This window comes from Aulonocara sp. 'chitande type north' Nkhata Bay, linkage group LG23 (genome assembly GCF_057382095.1).
Source record: "Aulonocara sp. 'chitande type north' Nkhata Bay isolate Kocher_YH1m ecotype deep benthic linkage group LG23, A_spYH_male_GT1.1, whole genome shotgun sequence".
NCBI lineage: Eukaryota > Metazoa > Chordata > Actinopteri > Cichliformes > Cichlidae > Aulonocara > Aulonocara sp. 'chitande type north' Nkhata Bay.
Window position 1 is genome coordinate 6,530,573 of NC_141365.1, and position 23,061 is coordinate 6,553,633.

At 42.7% G+C, this 23,061-nt stretch overlaps 2 protein-coding genes across 3 annotated transcripts in view; both read right to left on the minus strand.

Annotated features, from left to right (window-relative positions):
* Positions 1 to 5,075: 5,075 nt before the first annotated feature.
* dmrta2 (DMRT-like family A2) lies at positions 5,076 to 11,987 on the minus strand. 2 transcript variants are annotated; one of them, XM_086283668.1, is made up of 2 exons: positions 7,957 to 11,987; positions 5,076 to 7,582 (listed from the first exon to the last, which is right to left on the minus strand). In XM_086283668.1, exons 1-2 carry the CDS (start codon positions 8,414 to 8,416, stop codon positions 6,696 to 6,698), a joined length of 1,347 nt encoding a protein of 448 aa, XP_086139794.1. In that variant the 5' UTR covers positions 8,417 to 11,987; the 3' UTR covers positions 5,076 to 6,695. The 2 variants fall into 2 exon arrangements, with proteins under 2 accessions (XP_086139794.1, XP_086139793.1); XM_086283667.1 differs by having other exon boundaries at positions 5,076 to 7,585.
* An 8,459-nt stretch (positions 11,988 to 20,446) lies between these two features.
* Positions 20,447 to 23,061, minus strand: part of faf1 (Fas (TNFRSF6) associated factor 1) — a 59,766-nt gene continuing 57,151 nt past the window's right edge. Inside the window, exon 19 of the mRNA XM_086283015.1 lies at positions 20,447 to 20,855. Coding sequence (XP_086139141.1) covers positions 20,772 to 20,855 — 84 coding nt within the window. The 3' untranslated portion in view covers positions 20,447 to 20,771. The remainder of the gene's footprint in view (positions 20,856 to 23,061) is intronic.

The window sequence follows — 23,061 nt, forward strand, 5'->3', positions numbered from 1 at the left end:
TGAGTGTGGCATCTGACTGGCAGGCAAGAAAGGAAAAGGTAGTCAAAGAAATTTACTTTTTAAGGAGTAATGTTCTTAAATCGATTAAAGTAATATTCATACGACTATAGTGATCGAAACAACCCAGCAATAACTGAATGGAAGGCCGGGAATGATAATCAGCAGTGTTGACAGCTCAAGAGCAGAAAGGTGGTGATCTGTGCAGCCACACCCACAGGTGACACAAACAGAGAAATAAGGGGAGGGGGAGGAAAACACAGGAATCCTACCATAAGCCGTAATAGCTTGAAAAGAAACAAACTGCATTTCCTGCAGACTTTTATACACGTACAACATGCAAGCAGAAATCACGAAGCACACAAACACACAGACACACTGTTACATTCCAGCACTCCTTATCTGCCCCAGCAGTGTTGACTGACACTCTCCACTTGAGGAGATTAAGTGTGCTCAAGCTGTGTCGGCACAGCTTGACGTCCATTTAGTCTTAAAACTCATATGAAGCGTCTCAGTGAGCTCCCTGCCAGCGACGTGCACACATCATCCAGCACGCTCCTCAATTTCCTCATACACACCGACTACTTTATTATCACTGCTGTCATTGGAGGAAACAGTTTAAAGGGTCATCTGTGAGCTAAGTTGAATTTGAGACCAGTGGGACTGTGAAACTGGGGGGAAAAAACCCTGATGTAGATTCTTAGAAAATGAGAATTCTTTTATGTGCTCTTAAGAACACTTTTAGATATGTGCGTTTCAACCAGCGTCAGTTTTCTGAGGCTTAATTGCCACATAGAGCGACGAAGCCGGCAGCGTTTGTAGTTAAAACAGCAGCAGATTTAGCCAACACACTAATAATACACACAAGCCAGCTGGGTATTTGCAGTGTACAGATAACTTTCAAACAGCAGCTGATGGTCTCTCTAAAAGCCTGTTAACCTTATTGTAATATAATTTCTTCTTCTTTTTCTTTTAAACCATTTTACAGTCTGAAGGGATAATTATAGAAAGTTCTGATATTAACAGGAGGCGCTTTAATGGAGCAAACTTATTATCCTGCTGGACATGGTCCGTTGATACTAAGACATCTAATGTTTTCCAATCTTTTGTAGCCCCAATTTCCTGTTATTAGCTAACAGGAGCGCCACTGATGTGTTCTTGTGCTGCTGTAGCCCATCTGCTTCAAGGTTCGACAAGCGTTTAGCGATCCTCTTCTGCTTTGCTTGGTTGTTGGAGTGTCTGTCGCCTTCCCATCAGTTCAGAGCAGTGTAGCCATTCTCCTCTGACCTCTGGCAGCAACAAGGCATTTTCATCCAATGAACTGTCGATTACTGGATACTAGCTCTTTTTCAGACCTTTCAGAGACGGCTGTGCAGGAAAGTCCCAGTAGATCAGCCTTTTCTGAAGCACTCAGACCAGCTTGCCTGGGACCAACAACCACGCCACATTCATGGATCTTTCTTCCCCATTACGATGCTCGGTTTGAACTTCAGCAGGTCATCTTGACCATTTACGTATGCCTAAATGCACTAAGTTGTTCCCACTGAGTTGGCAGATCACTCCTTTGTTTCAACAAGCATGCACCTAAAAAAAGTTGGCAGTGAGTGTATACACAGTAAAGTTGTAGCATTTTGCAGCTGCAAAATCTAACTCTGAATATGTACACGGTGCGACGCATCCCTTTGACCTGACTGATCCCATGTGCCTTTTAGTGTTTCATGAATAGGTCACTTCCCCTATGTATCTTTAAAGAAGATTTACCAGCTGCAATGCAATGAATAATGCACATGCACAACCGCAAGCTAGTGGTTTGGTTATCAAGCAGCTGATATGAACCAAGGGCATTAATCTCCAGGTTTTTGCTCAAAATCCACATTTTCAGTCTCGGCTGTGGAAAGTAAGTAAGTAGTCCACTTGATTTATGCTGATTGCAGATGCTCTTCTCATTTAAAGAATTGCTAACTTCTGCCTGAAACCACCAAGTGAAATGATAACAACAGCACTCTGCAGATAGCCAGTAAAACTGGAGCGCTGCATCAGGCAGTGAACCTCACACATTAGATTTGTGCCACCAGCTTTCGCTGCCTGAAAATTTGGTCATATGTGTTGTTTACCCACACTTGAGGCACCTAATATTGAAGGTGTGGAACTAGCCCCCACAGCCAGCGTACCACTAAAGCATCACTTTATCTTACTGCCAATAGGTGGCCCTGTGGTTCACTTTCCCCAAATGACTTGTCACTTTTTGATGTAAGGAAGCTTTATTAAGAAAGAGTCAAAGGGGGCAAAATGTAATGGCAGAGAGAAGAGTCTGTGTGGGAGGGGCGATTGGTGTTAGGTTGTTGATTGGCGCTCCCTGGGGCACAATGATGAAGGAAACCTCTGAAGGAGAAATGGGAAAAAGGTTTCTTGAATCAATATCATCTAAGAGAGGTTTGCATACAAAGTAGGGCCCAAGATGGCAGAGATCCTAATAAAAGCTAATGCAGTCTTTTATAAAGAAAAACCAAGTTAAGACTGAATGCTGAACATTCCACAATTAGTTTGCACAAAATCAAAGCTTTTACTTATTTTATCAGTGGCAGCTTGTGACTCAGCATTATTAGTGAACAGGCAAAAGATGTAAAACGCATCCTGGAGCCCAATTTTATTTCTTATTTAGTTTATTTATTTCCCCATTTTGCTGCGGGTTTACTGAGCTGTAGGAGTCGAGTCACTAAATTCAGAACTGAATGTGCGCAATTGTTTTTGTCTTTGTGTTGGTTTGTTTTCCTGTTATCTATTTGTTATTCTGACAGTAAACCAAACTGTGTCTCAGAAAATGAAAATGGGTTTTATGTATGGAGTAATAACCTAAATGGATTTCCCTCTCTCCCTCTCTCTGTCTGTCTCTTTCTCTGCACCGCTCCGGGAGCCTGTGGCTATTTATCTGCCTGTGTCTAATTATTCATTAGTGAACACAGAACAAAGCACAGAAAATATAGTTGTGCGCTCAGTGTAGCAAACCAGCTTTCTCTACAAACTGATGCTCCCGCTTTCTGTTTTTCATCCATCTCCAACTTCTTGGTGTCCATTTGAGTTGAATTTTCACACGCTGTGGCCGTGCATCTAAAAACTGCAGCAAATCTCCATGTTGCAGATGAAGAACAGATGCAGGGCTCTGTAATAAAATCAACCATGAACTATCACTCAGTATGACCATCCTACTACTGTTTTCTCTGTGAATAATATTTGTACCACTTTGGCACTTTTTATAACTCACAAAATAAGCTACAAAAAGTCATATATTCAGATTTTGCAGAATTAAAATGTTTTTACTCAATGCATTGCACAAATGGGCAGCAGAGGACGCTGTAGCATTCCAAGAAAGAGAAGAAAATCAAAGCCACTACATAACTTGTGTTACATATAAACATACACATGCGCAAATACACGTGTCAGGATTTGTTTAAGTCCAAAAAGAAGAAAAAAAGCATGAAAAGAGCACTGGAAAATAAAATCATCTCTTTAATATTCTAGATCAGGGGTAGGTAACTCCAGGTGTCGAGGGCTGTTGTCCTGCAGGTTTTAGATCTCACCCCGGGTCAACACACCTGAATCAAATGATTAGTTCATTACCAGGCCTCTGGAGAACCTCAACACATGTTGGAGAGGTCATTTAGCCATTTGAATCAGCTGTGTTGGATTAAAGGCACATCTAAAACCTGCAGGACACCAGCACTTGAGGCCTGGAGTTGCCTACCCCTGTTCTAGATTTTGAAGCAACATCCCATTAAAGCGGGGGCAGGGGAACTCCAGGCCTCGAGGCCCGGTGTCCTGCAGGTTTTAGATGTGCCTTTAATCCAACACAGCTGATTCAAATGGCTAAATGACCTCTCCAACATGTGTTGAGGTTCTCCAGAGGCCTGGTAATGAACTAATCATTTGATTCAGGTGTGTTGACCCAGGGTAATATCTAAAACCTTCAGGACACCGGCCCTTGAGGCCTGGAGTTCCCCACCCCTGCATTAAAGCATGCAGGTGTAGGGCTGCGAAATATTGGACTTTATAGACTGCCTGTCAGGAGCAGTCTGTTATAGCGGCACTGCAGAAGCTATTTGTTAGACAATCCTGTCATCTAGTGGTGCTGTCTGTGTTATACACACCAGCTTTGATGTGAAATGATTTAAGTGCTCATCCACCATTCAAAAGCCTTGACAGCACGACGGCCTGTTTGATGGTGAGGTTTCATTGATCTGTTTGAAACTATTACAACTCTATTTGATTTCTTCAGACTCTTGGAATAAAAACAAGCTTTTACTTGTTTTCATCTTTGGGAATTTCTTCCACATTTGCTTCCCTGCTGTCTGAAATGACTTTTACTGGTCCTGTTGTCTCAGGTGATTACACCCAAAACATCGCATCACTCACACGATGTGTAAAAAATGACAGAAGCGCCCGATTTTAAGCCTGTCCAACATGTCACAAAAATAATGTTAATACGGGCTGAGAACAACTTCCAGTTTAGCATTTTTACTGTTCCCAGAACCAGTCCTTACCTTCCCTCTCACCTGCAGCACTGTCAGGCACACGATGGGATCTTACCAGTGCTCAGCCAATGAGCATCACGCATTTCACCGGCTCTGGTCTGCAACAAAAGTTGGGGGGACGGGGCTTGCTACTAACACATGGTGGCCGGTAGATGGCGCCATTGCTGTTTGAAAATTCTTCTTCTCTGTGGCGGCAGTGAAATCCCTGAATGAGTGAAGTAATTGTCCACTGAGGCGCGATCCATTCCAACCACAGACAAACGAAGGCCCGCCGCTCTGCATGATAACGTTATTTTAACAGCTGGGGGAAGGATTTAGAATTGATACGTGCACTGCTAAAAAAATAATAATAATAAAATAAAAAATGGTTATTATTATTATTATTATTATTATTATTATTATTATAACCATGAATGAGAGGCTCATCATGAGAGGATTTGGATATTAAATTATGCAAAGTCATACTGTTTCAAAAAATAATAATAATATAAGAGTAAAGAAAGCATTACTTGTTCATAAACGTTTAATTTGTTTCACCTTCTTCTCCAGTTACAGTCATAAACTTTACACTTTTTTCTTCTTGTGTGCGATTTCACGGCAATTGTGACGTTACGCAGTCATGCAACTGTTTCACCTACAGAGTTAATCTGCATAGTCACCTTAACAAATGTAGTTTGGAAAATGTAACTGTCACTATTTTATACAACACGCTGATTTAATGAAGGGAACGTTACTGTAAACCAACTATAGGAACCTTCGGGTGTCCACCAGCTGAATCTGACCTGCTGGCGCGTTACAGAAGCATATAATCTCATACCAGTAACAATAATACTTTTTGTTCTCCTGTACAGCTACTTATTGATCAAAGCTTCGCTCTACATGTACTTGAAACTATGCTGGTGGCTGTAGTAATATCGGGCAAACTATATAAGAGCGAGAAGAAAAAACATCTGTGTCTGACCCTGAGTGAACCAGAAGAGTCAAAACCCCAAAGGAGTTAGTTTATTAAATGTTTTATTATAGTGGGAATATTGGCTATTTGTGTCAAGTCAGATGTGTGCGTGTTGTGAGCCAGATTGGCACTGACTGGATTATAAATATAAAATATTCTGTCTGCTTTGTAAGATTCTGTAGAAAATGTCCTTTTTTTCTTGTTAAAAAAAGAAGTAGAATGTACTGTTATATTTGTCATTTTTAACCCTGCTATCTATCCAGATGAAATGCCTTGGATTTGCTGTAAATTGATAGCATTCTGTGTCCTTTCCATATCAGAATATCTGGGGTGACCTTTGCAGAATAAATAGATTTTACGCAGGAAAGGTTTATCCGTGAAAGCATCATTAATAAGTGTGATGTTCCACTTGTTTAAAATAACATTTATTTTTTTCCAGCGTTTTGATACATTGTGACAGCACAGCGTGTAACATCTGAGGAGGAACTAACTGAATCCAACACTTTGTCACAAAATATTTGCGCTGACTAATGGATAAATGAAAAGTCAAATATAGGCATAGTGATTTCATATTACCAAATGCAATATATAATACAGGCAGTTGGACATAAACTAAAGACAAAATGAAATACAAAGGTGAGATAACTGAAATAATACATAAGAAAAAGAAACATGAATGGCATTTACACGTTATAGATCAACTTTTACAGCAGGAAACGGGGTTAACAAGTAAACTACGTGTTTTAATAACTTATTTTACTCGTGCGTGTGCGCGTGCGCGTGTATGTGGTAAAATTTGATAGGCTCTAAAAAGTCAGAACTCTTTGATAAATAATTTCTTCGTACTTCGTACTTTTGCTTTTGTGTGTCAGTTTAGTTTTTACTCTTCCAGCCTGATCGGGATTCATTTCATTCTGCAGTCTATAAATACATTCGGTTTTACGTCATTTTACTGATGGCGTAGTAAAGTTCAAACATAGGGGTTGCCATTCAAACTTTTGTGGTCTAACATATAAAATTATTTTGGAGAGTTACGTGGTTTAGTTTCTTTTCTTCTTTTTTTTCTTTTTTTTTTTTTAAATCCCTCTCAGATCATTTGACTACAAGCCAGATAATCCTATTATGTACAGCAGCCCGTAGCCAGAACACATCACACATTTTCAACACTTGTGGCTACAAATACAACGGAATGTGTCTCTATGATCAGTCCACCGGCTTCACTGTTTCTCCGGCGTGTTGTTGACCAAAGGCCCATACAGGCCGCTGGCATAGCCTTGCTCCTTGTGCAGCATTGTCCTGTCTCTTATCAGGTCGCTAAATGCATAGTCCATTGGAGGTCTGAAGCCCAAAGTGGGCATGAGCCCGGTGGTGGAGTAAGGTGTCATGAAAGCCAGTCCCCGGCTGTGCGCCGAGTAGGCCAGCCGCAGCGGGTTCAGTCCCAAGTGTGTGCCCAGCGGGTAGGTGCTAGGGTCTGCGCCAAAGTGCGGTGCGTTTGGCTGCAGAGGAGAAAACGCAGAGCGGTTGCTGAGCGTCATAGCCCCGGGGAGCATGGGCCTCGTCGGGGCTGTTGTGGTTGCGGATGCCGCCGGAGGCTGCTGCGCATTTTGGAGCATCCTCTCTGCCGTCCACGTCTCGTCTGGCCCGGCCTTGTTGGGGCCCTGAGCGCCGCTGTTGTTGAGGATCTGCTCGATGGCCTGCACCACATCTTTGCCACAGCCCTGCAGGACGAGCTCCAGGACGCTTCGCTTGTGGCTGGGAAATACTCGGGTGAGGATGTCGATGGCGTTCATGTGCCGAGAGGCCGCAGAGGAAGGGGAAGGCTCCTGCTCGTCTTTGTCGGTCTCAGAACCCGAATCCGAGCCGATGGAGCTGACGGACCCTGGAGTTTCTTCTCCGTCTTTCAAAGGCTTGGATACCGGTGAGCTGATGAAAGACTCGCTATCCCCGTTCTCCGAACCAGAGCCTCCGTGGCGGCCGTCCGGGGACGAGATGCCGGGGGCTGAGTCACCTTCGGTGGAAGCCGGTTTCCCCGCAGATGGTTGAGGTGTGGCGGACCCGGAGAGCTGGTTCTTAGGAAACAGCTCATACTTCTGGATGCTTGAATCTGCTGACAGAACCAGAGTGTGTAAGATTGAATGAAAGCATAAAACAGAAGGCCATCAAAAGCGTATCAGCACAGAGTCATAATCAGTACAACAATCACATCAATAAAGAGGCAGTAAAGCGACAGACATACCAGTATTCAAACAGCAGATTTAACACGTGAGCTCAAATATCAGAATTTAATCTGTAAAGGTTAAACAAACATCATCAGCATTTATGCTGTGACAGCTGATTAGGCTCAATGTTTAGGGTTAAATGATTCTGCGTTTAACAGAGTCGCAGTTTGATGACAGATAAAGCCTTTTAGTTTAACACACTGATTTGCTACCTTCTCACGCGCTTCTTAAACATTACAGCGAAGCTTGATCCGCTCACCTGAGTTGCTTTCGCTGCTGACGGAACCAAACACTTCGTAGTTCGGCCGGGGTGGGATGATGCCGTTGGCGGCGGCGATAGCGAGTCCTTCCGCCGTGCCATAGAGCAGCTGCAGCTCCCGGGCTTCGTTCTCCTCCTGCGCCTGCTGCCGCCGGAGCGCCACCTGAGCCGCCATCACCCGCTGCCTCTCTGCGATCAAGGTGCACTTGGCGCACATGCAGTCCTTCCAGCGGCAGTAGCGCTTGTGGCCCTTCAGCGCGGACACCACGCCGTGGTTCCTGCAGCGGGCGCACTTCGGAGTGCGCGGGTACTTGTCTGCGGCCCGCAGGAGGATCGGGGGCCCTCGCAGCAGGTTACCGGCCATGGACACCGGAATGGAGGCTGCCGCGGCCGCTGCCGCCGCTCCGGGGTGGATTTGTGAGGCGGAGGAGGCTGTGGGGAGCTCCGGTCTCAGATCCATGCCCGCGTTCCTCACCAGCAAAACTAACGTTTTAACGAGAAATCGGCGACGTTTGAACGATCTGCTTTAGTTAAACCGACGTTGGACTGATCACATCTGTCCGGCGGTTCTTAGCACCTCCGGGCAACAGGTGAAGCCACCGATTTCTGCTGTCAGACAGAAACAGGAGGGGAAAAAAATAACAATTTATGATCGAAAGTCTGGTGGAAACTGTCCAAGTGTTCTCTGCCGAAGAAGCAAAAATCTGACTTTAAAGTCAACTTTAAATCCGACAAGAGTCTGAGCAGAGAGGAGCGATCATTCCTCCCCGACAGAAAGTTCAAACTGTCCAGGAGGAGCTGAGGTTGTTACTCGCCGCAGCCTGAGACACTAACTTCCTCCAGAGATTGTCAGTGGATACAGATCCCTCTCTCCTCTCTCTATTGTTGCTCCTACGTTTTCATTAGACAAATTTGACAACAATGTGGCGTCTGTCATTGGCCAAAGGGGGAAGGAGCAATCTGATTGGCTTGCCTCTTTTTTCAACTGTGTCCACCTGAGTTCTTTTTTCCAAATATCAAGTGTTAAGAATCTGAAGGGAGTTCCCGGAAAGCTCAAATCGATGCAGTGTATTACCCCCAAAACAGAATTTCATAGATTTAAAACAATAGCCCGTGTTTTTTTCCATTATTGTGGTAAACCAGACTTCCGGTGCGATGCCAAACAGGACAATTAGAAATGTAATGAAAAAAAAAACTTAAAATGAAGGAAATTTTCAAACGTTCCAGGAAGTTTCTGTATATATCTCGATTTTAAAAACTAGTTTAACTTGGCGACATGATTGTTAGGATATGAAATCGCTATTCCTGCATCTACATCCAATCGCAGAATATTTTTAAGACTTAAAATACTCAAAATAAAAGATGATGCGTGACTGTAATCTCATCCGTAAAGGTAAGTATCATTTATTTCATTGGTTCAAAAAGAGGCAAGATTTTTCTCTGTCGACACACAATATATATTTTTTCGTAATATATTTGCTACAGAAAGTGGAAGAAGCTGTCGATGCTGCTAAATGTCGCGGGAAAACCAGAGCGTTCACATTAATGTCAACGCCAAGCTTTAAATATTTGTTTCGCACATGATCCGTTTAAAAGTTAAAAAGTACAGAAAATGTGCCACTTTTTGTTTCATCCATATACTGCGGACTGCATGAATATGTTGTTCTCTGCTTGGTGATTTAAACACGCGAGTTAGACCAGTTTTCATCCGAATTTCGTTTTTTGTCTTTTTTTCCTCCACATTTGAAGCTTGAAACGGTAACATAAATTATTAATGACGACTTTGGTTCTATATTAGGTGTTTCTCTTTTAGTTATTGAAATAATAATAATAATAATAATAATAATAATAATAATAATAATAATTTTTAAATAGTGTTTTCTTTTTTTAGGTTCCACAATTTCGTTTGCTCTGATTTTGTTCACCTCATATATAAAAAAAATTTTCCGTTTATTTCAGCATTTAAAAAAAAAAATTGCATTTAAAAAAAGTAGTTGTTTATTTATTGCAAAAGCATTTTGATTAGATAATAAAAAGTAAGTAATCGCTGGGTAAAAATTTTAACATTAGTTTATCATTCATAGCTCGGCGAGTTTTAAAAATAAAATACTACCTGAACGGATATAATAATAATAATAATAATAATAATAATAATAATAATAATAATAATAATAATATTAATAATAATAATATTAATAATAATAATAATAATGACAGTAGTATTGATAACGCTTAAAGACAGAAGAGCGGCTTTCCGTTTTAATTCTTTGCTCTGCTCCTTCTATGAACCGGGGAAAAATAAAATAAAATAAAAACTGGATTAACAAATTGCTTCCGCCCTCCTCTGTTGTCCTCCATAAAATAAGCGCTCTCCTTTGGGTTCTGCTTTGTCCTCCAGTCACCCTCCATTACCTGAAAAGCGATAACGCTCTAATGCTTCCTGAGATTTAAGAAGTCCGCCGCGCACAGAGCTACAAAAAGGGCATCGCGCGCAAGCCACCTGCTCCCTCACCTGTTCACTGATGATTCGTGCAGCTACTGGAACTCGGATTTTTTGAAAGTTATAGCTCTGATGGTTTAGTTCTGCTTTTTTCCCCCCTTTTCTTTCATCAACAATTGCTTGCACCTTAGAGGCCGACAACAGTCTTTGTGATCCACAACAACATCTTTAGCTGGAAGAAATGGTTGCTCGGTGTGCAGCAGCGAGTGTGTGCAGCCCTTCCTCTCTCTCCCCTCCCAGGCTCATTGTTTACTTTCTGAATCACTGTAAGCAAATGCCATCTGTTTCCCTCGCCGCTGTCATCTGCACCTTAATTACCTAGCCAACAGGCTAATAGAGACGATATTAAAACTACATCTTTTTGACATTCAAAGTAATTATCTGCATGGGCGACGATCTTACTCGGATAAAAATTGCCCGTCCTGCACGCAAGTGAAAGTTGCACACAGCAGAAAGGGCCTGATGCTCACAGGAGAGATTATGGGCCTACAGCCTCACCTCAGGATGGCTGATTTAAAACTGCGCATTCAGAGTACAGCCAGGCAAACAGGAAGGTTTCCACATCAGCTTCTCTTATTACGCGCAATTTTCACTCTTAATAACAGTAGAAATAAAGTGACAATTACTTGGACTTGACACGTGTTTGCTGAGCTATATTTATCCAGGAGGAGCTCATAAGGCTTCTCTGCTGTTTTAATATCGTCGCAAGACTTTTAATTACGTCATTGCCGCCTCTGGTTGAAGTTACCGCTCATTTCTCGTCCACGTCAAGTTTGGTTTAAGTTCATTTGTGGAAAAATATGTATTATGATTAGGGGATTAGCTTCACCGGTATTCCCACTGGTCCAATTAAAAATGCCCCCCCGCGCAATTAAAAGTGACTGTGGGCACTTTCGAAAAAAAAAATCCGACATTCTTTTAACCACTTCATTAGGCCTGTGCATCAAAAACTATGCGATGCTTTCATTTCTTTCAGGAAGGCTACAGACGAATGGGTTTTTAACACCCTTTTAAGATCACAACAAAGGCCATGCTTGACCCAACATATGTAGCAGCATGTTTCCGCTGCCCCCGCACCCCGGTGCGGCTTTCTAGCGGCCTCTCCCACTGCCGCTGCCCCGCCTGCAGCCCGGCTGGGCCCGGATCCCCTCCCGCGCTCTCCCGCTGCAGCAGCCGGCTCTGTCACACAGAGGCAGAGGTTAGAGTAGCAGTTAGACAAGGGCCCGCGGAGAAAAGAAACGCACTGGAGTTTTTTTTCTTCTTTCAGCTGAAGTATTTACACGCTTGACGGGCACACCGAGGAATACTCCGGGTTTATAGACAAGAGGTTGTTAACCTGCCACTTCACACCAGTTCTGCTGAGCTGGGGAAATGGATCGGTCTAAATGCATTCCCTTAAAGGCAAAGTCAGGAGAGCAGTGAAGATTAGAGAGCCACAGAACACAATGCTGTGGGAGTTTAAAACTGCCGTGCGCTCATATACGCACACACGCACACCAGGCAAATTCATTAAGCATGAACAGCCTCGATAATGATTATTTCAAGGCCAAATATTTGAACAAATGCACTTTATTTGGCTCTGTGTGTGTGATATCTATAGTTTTCTACATAAGAAGGAAATGCCTTTACAAGATAACTAAAATTTGCCATATCTGTAGTAGTTATGATGTCATAAAAGCGGACTCTGGCTGTATTCATGATTTAGAAAGGCTCTGCGCTCACACAGAGAAGTACCAATGATTCCTTGTAAGCAGCGTTTTATTTAGGTTTTCGGCTGGTGAAAATGTGGGCTTCATTTGCCAAAAACCAACCTGCAGTAAAGCAGTGCTGCAGAATAAATAGCGCAGTGTGAAAAGGAAACAAACAAAGCGACTAAAGTGACACCGGTTACTCGCCAAGCCCTGCAAAAGTCAAACATATAGGCTAAATTTACGCAGGCCTGGCTGAGTGAGGCCAGACGGTGAAGAGGCACTTGAGCTAAAGAGGCAGACAGAGGTCTGTCAAGCATCACTCTTCACCCGCTAGAATAACACTTATTTGTAAATGGGGGATAACCCTGCCATGGCGTATGAATATTTCAAAGATTTGAAGGGTCCCTCTGTGCCAAAACTGTTGGCCAGCACTCAGGCAATCTCTCTCTCTCTTACACACACACACACTCTCACAAAATACGTTTTTCTGCCCCCGAGGTAGGTTGGCAGGGATTATCTTTGTTTAATGAATGGGCTACAAGTATTCATCAACACGGCGAGATTATTGCACAGCCTATAGTCGCATATAACTCCAGCGTGTGTGTGTGAGTGTGAGCGAGAGAAAAAGAGGACAGAGACAGACCTACACACTGCAGCCAATTAAAACGCACTCTCCCCTGCTCTATCCCTCCACATCTGCCTCCTTTTCTCCACCAACGAATGGCGCAGAAAAGAAGGAAGCTCATGAATAGGCGCTCATTGAGATCACAGATGGAGTATGGCTTTCTTTTTGCTAGAAATTTGAGAAACACCATTGTCCCCAATCAAAACTCAATGTGTTCGCCTACAATGGTGTCGGCTTTGAGCTCCGCCGCTTCAATTGGCCTTGTTTTTGAAACTTGAAGTGTTCAGCACAAAGACTTGGCCCTCCTAGATGTCACCGTCGCTTCGCTTCAGTGTGTGAGAGTGTGTGTGTCTATGTGCGCCCAGAAGAGAGAGAGAGAAAACACAATTAATATGAAGCTGTAATTACTCCCCTTCACGCCACTGCACCCATTCAGGACCCCACTGGTCCATTTATTGCTTTATCCCATGTGGCTGATAATCCGAATACCACAGGTTTTTATAAGGCCTCTGTGGTGTTTTAAGGAGACAGATCTGGAGGTATGAGCGAGGGATGCAGTCCTCAGAAAACTGAGCGACAAGAGCGCACAGCAGCGGCCGAGGGATGGTTGACGCACATTTAATTATTCAATTAATATTTAAAATAAATCTATTAGCGCAATGGCCTGTAGGTATGTGCGGGAATTCAATGCCATTAAAAAAAAAACAGATCTTCACCAATTATTTACGAGATGCTTTATTAACCTTTTATATAAAACTGCATCTGTATTCACAAGATTTCTATTTGACATTTTCACATTCAGGCGTAAAAATATGTAACTGTTCTTTAAAAAAAAATCTAATAAGAAGGATATGTTGGTAAATTTAGTTATTTTTGGTTTTGGAGGATACATTTTTTTTGTTAAGGGACGTTCCGTTTTTTGTTTTTCAAGCGGTTGTACATTTAAACACGTTTAATTAGACCAGAGAGCGCCCCCTGCTACCGTCAGCTCTGCGGTGGATGCGACTGCTAAGGAAAGGAATATTTAAAATATTTGGAAATAAAACGGCACTAAAGAATAAAAACATAATTTTTGAGATTTTGTAACGATTTCACTCAACATCCGAGCAATAAAATGAAGTTACCAATGCTACTGAAAATAGAAAAAAAAAGGCTACAATTCTGCATTGCGATAAGGAATCACTCCCTTTGGCACTGAGGAGCAAGAATGCTGCCTGATTGCTGTAAATGTGACATAAATCGAGACATTCTTGCTTTCCTCACAAGGCAGCATAAGGTTTACATATAATTTTCCAAGGCCCATCGACACTCTTCATAACAGGCTATAAATTAATTTTCATTATCCTAGATGAAGATTCATTTTTGTCCTATTATGCAAGTAAATGAAACCACTTACTGACCCATGTGGGATTGTTTCGGGGCCTGTACATGCGCATAAAAATGTGACACGTGGGGTGGAAAAATATTAGTAAAAAAAATAAAAATAAAAAAGCAGGATGGATGAGTGCTGGAGAACAGTCATACTAAATCCTTAAATGATAAATAAAAACTCCTTATAGACAGCATGGGGATTTAACTGCCTGCCAACCCAGAAAACCTTAAATTATTTTAATGAAGGCTCGCTTCTCTTATTTCAAGATATTAACCCAATAAAACTGAATAATCTTTATTGACTTAGAGCTTGTGTCAAACTAACAAGGTGGCATCTGCTGCGGTTTTGCTCACACTAACACCCCGGACCGTGTATTAGAATAAGAAGAAACACAGAGAAGACATATTTAAATCAATGTAAGTATACTCTTCTTCTTTTCTATATCAGATTATCTGGAATTTAACTTGGCATAGAGGGGAAAAAACAGCTCTCTGAATTGAAGCATACAAACTGAAACCCCGAAGAAGGATCTGTGCCCACACATTCATTTTTGTTTTTGAGAATTTAGAGCACTTTAAAGCCTCATGTTTTTACATTAGATTAGTTACATTAATTTATTTTAAGTTTTTGTTTAATCAAGATAAAAACTACAGTCTTTACATGTCCATTGTGTCATTTCCAAACAGAGCTGCAAACAGAGGGAGACAGCGAGGGAGAGATGACCCTCCTTTTGTGCCCACCCAACAGTTTAAGCTGCATAGATTCTGTTTCTTTGGGCAGGGCCCGCGACTCTGAGAAAGTAAACTCGGAGTGACCTTCCAGGTTAGGCCAGTCTGGGATATGGGCAAAGATCCTGTGATTCAAGGAGCTGCCATGCTCTGAGATCTCATTGGGTCCTACTTCAAAAGGAGGGAGGAGGGATCACTTGTGTCAGGAATTTTGTTCCCTCGCCAGTGGGCTGCATTCTTGACCCCAAAGGAGCTGGTTAAACATCATGGACGCTTTCCTCTTTTGTGGTCAGAGAATCAAGACAGAAACCTGATGTTGCCACCACTGATTTTGTGGCGGCGTAGGACGGCAGCGTAAGCTCATTACCACACAGACACTTTCTTGTCCCGCTGGTGTCAGATTTAAGGGGTGTTGCCTAGACAGACACTGATTAAGACATCCAGCCAAAGTTTGCCTAAAATGTAGCCCCCCAAAAACCCAGTGAGAGGTGTTTCAGGGCAACAACATAGAATTATTTAGATTACTGATTATTTTAACAAAAAAATTGTTGCCTGTAATGCTTAAAAAAAGAGAAAGAACAACTTCAACATGGTCTGAGACCTAAAGATGTTCAATTTTCTGTCACGTGATAAAGATCAGATTGGAGAAGCTGAACCAAAGGAACGTCTAACATTTCAAGAGACCCTAAATATATAAAAATGAAAATATTTAAAAGTTTTATATTTTGTGCAGTAGCTACAAATTTCTGTACATTGAGGCTGGTCAAATGTGACCTGTGTCTACTGAGCTGGCTCTCCCAGCGTTGGTCGAATAAAGGAAAATTGTAGTTTTAGGGAATCTTAAAACGGTGAAACTGCACCTGTCATGTCTGTCACCACTGTCCCATAAAAAAAAAAATGCAGAGTTAAAGTGAAACCTTGACAATGTCACGAGAACTGTTTGTGTTCCCACAGAGAAAAGCACCTGCTGGTCTTTGAAGGATCAAATCAACAAAAGGTAAAATAGGGAGGAACTGAGGTCCCACAGAGGTCAGAGGATGCTTTACGAGATGGTGCTGTGATACAGACATTAGATCTGAAATACAGCAGCATAATAGTGGAGTCATTACCACTGTCAACTTGCAAAAAGAAGGTTCCTGGTTTAAATCCCAGCTGGGGCCTTTCTGTGTGGAGTTTGCTCCCAAGTACCTGCAGGTTTTCTCCAGCTTCCTCTTACATGCACATCAGATTAATTGGCGATTCTAAATTGGCTGTGGATGTGAGGTCGATGAAGTGCTTGAAGTGCACAGAACCAAGGGCTGTTTGAATGTGTAATTAAAAATCCGTGTGAGCAGCGAGACTAAATAAGTGATGCATAAATGTGAGTACATTAGATTCCCATCTGTTGGTGCTCGTGCTTTGAAAATTACGCAACAAAAATTCATTAGACTGCATTTAATCTGAGCAAACTCAGATCAGGGTCATGAGATTATAAAAGCACCTGAGCTGGTATATCATCGAGTGCAGGAACACATGCAAAGTTTCTCATCACTGCTTTGAACCCACAGTTTGCAGTTGGAAGGTTTTGTGCTCTTAGTGTTAACCATTATTGAAATGAATGGCTATAGTACTGAAACGTGGTTATATAATAAATGCCAACAGTTTCAGAATATTCTTACCATTTTCACTTACACTCCGCCAGCTCTCAAAAACATTAATTAACGATTATTCGCCCTTTTATTAATGTTAGATGGGAAGTTTCTTCTTCTTTTGGCCGCTTCATTTAGAGGTCGCCACAGCAGGACATCTGCCTCCATCTTCCTCCTCTGTCACGCCAACTCTCTGCATTGAGAGTTGAAATGTTTTTGTGGTGTTCATCTTTTCTTCCCGCATGGCAGTATATCCACTACATCTGCACATGTCCACACACTTCAGTCTCGTCTCTCTAACTTTGTCTCCAAAGGACTCAAACTGAGCTCTCCCTGTGATCGACTTGTTTCTAATACACTTCTTTCTAATACTGCCCCTCCTGGTCACTAGCAGTGAAGACCTTTTAGCATCTTCAGCTTTGCTTCCTGTCTTTTTGATTAGTGACAGATCTCTAGTTGAAAGTTTGTTGTAGACACTAATTTGGAAGGAATTCTTGGCATTGGTCAAACAGACACGAACCATACTGTGAAGGAATGGAATATGAACAATATGTAAGGGTAAAACACGAGATGCAGCACCTGTGGAAAAAATTCAGGACTTGAGAAAAACAGTCACAAAAACCTTTGACGGAGCTCCTTATAAACTTGTCCTCCTGTTAGAAGTGGCCAGTCAACAGAGGCCTAATTAATTTTTTTCAACTCATTCAACTGATGACAAACCCTTTCATACAGCTGTCTCTCCCCAGTTAAACCTGGTGACTTTTGCCCATTAACTTAAGACAAGTTTGGTCAGGTACCAGAGAGAAATATCATTAGGCCTCACTGGCATTTCCAACCCTCGCAGCCTCATTAGCCACAGCGGTACAAATGAACATGCTTATGTACATGACGTTCAAAAAGCTGCACGATAGAAACTGTAATCTCACAGTCGAGAGGAGCTGCACTATGTGCGCCCCTCTCTGAGGCAGAGGCTCTCTGACAGACGAGCAGAGGTGCATCTGCCTCTTTCATAAACACGTTCAGCTTCACGGTCACTGAGCTCCTCGCCCCGCCCTGAGCTCACCCTCGCCCCAAGCTGCACGTGTTGGTACAGCCAGCGCACTCAACTCTTATCTCGGTACAGTGAAATCTGAGTAACACAAATGTCAGCCATAGACATTTAACTTCTGCCCTTAGAGCTTCAGCAAAGTTCAGCATTTTTCCTGAACTGAACCGAGCTCCTCACGTTTAAACGGAAACATTTCAGCTACAACAACACATCGTGACAAGATTTGGGTATGAATGGAAGTCAACCAGGATGGTCCTGACCAATCATATGAAGCTTTAAACACATGTTTAGGCAGGATGCAGTGTAAGGCCCAGGACTGAGAGGTTGTTGAGTTCATGGATATGGAGAAGGAAAACCAAATATATAATAATTACTACTTCTCTCTCAACTAGTATATCCCAGCGCTGCAAATGCAGTAAATGCCAACATTACTGACTTGGCCACAAGAGTCAGCGCCACAACTTTGGCTCAACAAGTTTGGCTTGAAATGGATTCTGCTATTAGCTCTCCCACTCTAATAGCAGCTATTTACTTTAAATACAGGTGCGTTTGTTGTGTCTTTTTCCCCCAGTGTTGGATGACAAATATTACACTTCTCTGGCATGCAGAAAGAAACAGCAAAGTCAGGAGGATTTGCCCTGCAGCGCATCTTTCCCAATCCCGCTTTCAAGCTGCCTTCAGCGAGGAGCTCCTGTCGGGTCGAACCTTTGGAAGTGCGGCTTGCTGAGCACATTAGGTCGACTCATTCCTCGCGTGAGAAACAAGGCAGCCACAGAGAGGCAAACAAACACACACAGGATGCTTGTGTGATATATTCACCGTGCGTAACACACCAGTAGTCCAGATTTACCGAAGCAAAAAGAGATGACTATAAATTGTTGCTGGTGACACATAATTCTTTGAGACATGTATTACTCAACCACGAACAGCACAAGATTTAAAGACAGCACCCATAGCGGTAACTGTCTCATTCACTGAAGAGGATAAAGTTGAAGCCTACAGAAGTAAGACTACCTCTAAATAGCTTAAACAGACGTTGCTTCCTCCACTTATTTATAATAGTTTAATCTAACCCAGCACTTAAAGTTGGTTTAAACTACTCTAGGTCTGCAGTGCACCTCAGAGAGACAGAGTTCCTCTAAAAGTAGTTTAAATCAGTAAGTTTCACTTTGACTGATGTAACATGTTATAACTTTTGGATAATTTTAATATTCTTATTGTAATAACTACTCTTTGAAAAGAAATGTTACATTTCTGCTCATCCATTTGAGGATCTTGGGGACTGCTGGAGCCTCTCCCAGCCGTTCTAGGGTACACCTCAGACAGGTCCCTAGTCTCTCAAAGGAATACATTCTCTTCTGATCCAAAGAAATAAAAATATATAATATTACTCCAAGGTCTCCATTTGGATGAAATGGTGCCAGTTATTCTGAAGACTAATGCACACTCCAAAAATAGTCAAAGTCAGACACAAGGTCCTATAATTGTCTGAAAGAGAAAGAAAAACAACAAACTGTGCTACTGAGACCAGAGTCCACACTTCAAATAAGCAACGATCAAAAGATTAACTGTAGAGGTACAGCTTCCAAAAGCACATCAGTTTTTTTTTAAATAATATGAACAGGCGGTGTTTGGTGGGAACACAAAATGTGTTCCCATCAGTGTCCACTGTTAAGTACAAAACAAAAGTCTGTAATATAATCAGTGAAACTGCAATTTAAACAGCAATCCTTTTGCCAAGTCTGCTTTAGTCCTGTCTTATTACATATGTGTGAGTATAATCCAAGTCTGAGCGCTTATTCACGAGGGAGCAGCATTTCGCCTGAAGTAGTTTGTTTATGGCATTTATGACTCTGATGGGGTTCTTAAACTTTGCCTTTAGTTGACAGAGGAGCCCCGCTACAGATGGAGGGCTAAGCCCGTGTGATCTCCCCTCGCTGAAGGCAGGAAATTAGTCGCAGTTTGGCTGATTTCAGCAGGTCATGTAAGAATGAGAATAATAGGAGAAGTAAAAGGCCTACGAGTGAGTGTGCAAATCTAAACTTTGGTATCTGCAAGAAGTGAAGATGCACAATCAGAGCAGGACTGGAATCCCGTTCAGACACAGACACACACACACTTAATAAAAGCATAGAAATGCCGCACATTTTTCCTTGGCTTTGTTTCCCTCTTTCGGTATTACCCCAGAGTTGTGACACAAATTGAAGAAAATCAGATCTCCAGTTTATAAAATATCCTCTCACATGACGAAAGAAGACGTGTGTATGCGTGCGATAAGGTTCAACAGATTTTCGCCTGAGACAAATTGATGTTCATATTCATATATTTTATATAATGTATATCAAACTAAAACTAATACAGCATCAAACTTAAAAAGGATTCAAAGGAGAAAAAAAACAAACTAAAAACTGAGCAATCTATTGGCTTTTGGGGCAGTGGATGCGGAAACCAGGAAGAACGGAGCTTGATGGGCCCGACGTGTCGCGTCCCAACCCCACCTGGACAGCAGACGGAGGTGTGCAGCTCTAGAAGGGCGGTTTGGGGAAAAGGTTCAGTGGGTAAACACAAATGGAGATGAGACGGCCCGGGCTTCGCGGAGCTACGCCTCTTCTCGAAGTTTATTTAATTACATTTTTTAGCCTTTTCTATTTTAATTTCAAACACACAAAAAACATGTCTTAAAAAAAGCAGCCTCGGTGTCTTCAATGAGGAAACGGGAAACAAGTCCTTGTTTTTTTTATTTGTTTTTTTTGTGTGTGACAAAGATTTGTCTACTCAGTCTCTGAATGCTGTTATTTGTACGGTGTTTGTGTTGTGAGAGAAAACAATGACACAGCAGTTTGGGAACGTGAAGTCGAGAAGAGTGTGAGGGGAGGGTTTTTTTTTTGGGGGGGGGGGGGGGGGGGGGGGGTTTGTAGAGGTGAATGTTTTGGCTGTGTGCTTGTGGTACTGTCTTTGCTCCTCTGTGCAACACGTGTACATCAGGCATTCATGTACGACGACCAGGCTGAGGGCAGAGAAGCTTACTTCAACTTGTGTGTCACTGGATCTGCATGCCAGTGTGTTTATGTGTGTCTGAGATGGTAGTTTGTGTATGTGTCTGTGTCTGTGTGTCTAGTTGAGGCCCAGACTGATGTGTGGGGGCCATGCTCGGTGACGAGTGTGCATCCAGCCAGTTCATCAGTCAGTCAGTCGGACCTCTCGGGGATCGGAGGGCCTGTTCTTATTCTTTAGCCTCCAGGAAGAGCGTCTCCTGTGGAAACAACTTGGCCTCTAACAGGGTCGACCCTGGATCAAGCTGGGTGATCTGAGAAGAGACAAGGTGGTGTTTTGGGGGGGGGGGGGAGACAACATTAGACTGAGCAAAAGATTGCTGCAAATACAGAAACTAATCACAGCTTCCCCAAAATACAATCCTCAGATTGCTTGATTACAATCGGCAGCATAAAACAAAGACGTTAACTTGAAGCCAATTTCTGCTGCAGGCACTCGTAAAGCTCTCCTCAATGTGGTTTCATTTGATTTGGAGTTTAGCTAGGTGGCTGTTTTGCCCTCACTTGTTTGTTATTTTGCTCCACGGTTTCTGTTTATTGTGCGGAGAGCTTAACCTGAGTGAGGGGGTGCACTCTGGCCTTTTTGGTCATTAGTGAATTTAGTTTAAAGTTACCCCAGGCCCAGTACAGTACTGAAGACTGCAGCACAAACAAGGAGGGCATGATGAGCTCTAGCTTGAGTTGTAGCAGCCAAAAGCGGTGAACCCCCAAATGGTTTTATGAACACGTCTTCAAGCGTGAACAATATGGACGTTCAGGCCATGCGCCTCCCACATGACTCTTGCACTGTGACTGGCAAAGCCAATAGGGGTGTCAGAGGAGTGTAACACTGTGGAACGTGCAATTGTTTACTATTACTTCTTAAAGACGACATTTCTGAATCATTGCTGTTAAAGGTTTCTCTCCTAATGTACAATCAACTCAATGAGCCAAAATACCAACAAAATGATCAAATCTGTCAACCCTGTTTTTAATTTTATCAAACTATTTAAAATACCTTCTCAGATTTATCTACACTAGTGTCACCATGGCCTCGGTCATTCACTGAAGTCCCTGTGTGACTGTCTCACCATCTATTCCCAAGAGTCAGGCTTTAAAACAGTGTGGTTTTAGTGCTAAATTCATTTAATGTGTGTGTGTGTTTGCAAGAGAGTGTGTACGTTGTGTATTATTCTAACATCGTGTTTTTAAAAATCCTAAGCAGTAACCTGAGAATTGAGAGATTTGCTTCCCTAAGCGGACCATTAGGTTTGTTTTCTTAAAAAGGTTCCAATCCAGAACAAACTGATGAAGGTTACAGGACAGGAGTGTGTGTCTGTGTGTGAGACACAGACTGAGTGCAGTGGGAAGCCAGAGAAGAATTTTATGTGAGTAATTTCTTCTTTAACAGAAACATTTCTCATAATGCAAAAAACATTTATCTGCTCTGAAAACTCCACACGACGCAGTACCACCCACCGCGGAGCTGATCGAGTTAGCCGACATGAAGGAGATCTGACCTCTGTTTTTAAAAACAGGACAACCCGACTCTCTCCCTCTGACACCCACCACCCCTGTGGGCCTCTTAGCTTATGTGAGCTAATCACTGGCGGGGTTGTGTTACATCGGGCCAATCTAACACCTGGGCTGAATGGGCGAGGCGGTGTGACACCGAGATGTGTCCGAGGCTTATCTGGTCACTGCTGCATCAGCCCCTCTGATTAGAGATCCTATTCTAAACTCACGGTGGGATAATTAGCCAGCTCCCTGTACCTGCTCTAGAAGGTCAGAGGGCAAGCCGAGCACAGTAAAGGTCGGCCTCACAACAAGCAAAGCAACAGATTTAAAACAGACTTTTGTAGGCAATGAAATGTGAACTCTGACCATTAATTGAACCACGGCATCACCTGTGCTCACCTTCTGAGCATATAATAAATGTATTATAAGTCTAATTAAATAAACACATTTTTATATTTTCAATTGGCACGTTCAAATCTTTGTTAGGCGCCAATTTCGCAAAACTAAAAAAGTATTCAAGGCAATTAAATTAGACAAGGTGGACAAATCCGCATCAGATACTACGTCCTCGATCTCCCATGGGTGTTTGGAAATGTCACACTAGATCTAGAAGGCCTTGGACTCCCTTTCATCTCTTTATCCTCATTTCAAGGTGTCATTTAGCATCTTGACTTCTCAGCGGGATCCTTCAGAGCCCGGTGCGGGCAGGGAGGGGCTGCCACATCAACTTTATGCCCCTCACCCCGTCGACAGTCTCGCAGCACAGAGCGAGACGATAGGAAGAGATTATATGTTTGTTTCCACCCGTGCATTCTCAGCAAGCATATTCCATCCCGACGGTGGGGGAAAACGATCAAAAAGAAGCTGCTGGATTCCTTTTCCCACCTCGGGAGCAGCGCCTCACAAATGGCTGCCATGCTAATGAACCCGACAGGCTGTTATGACACCGCAGCATCAGGTAGG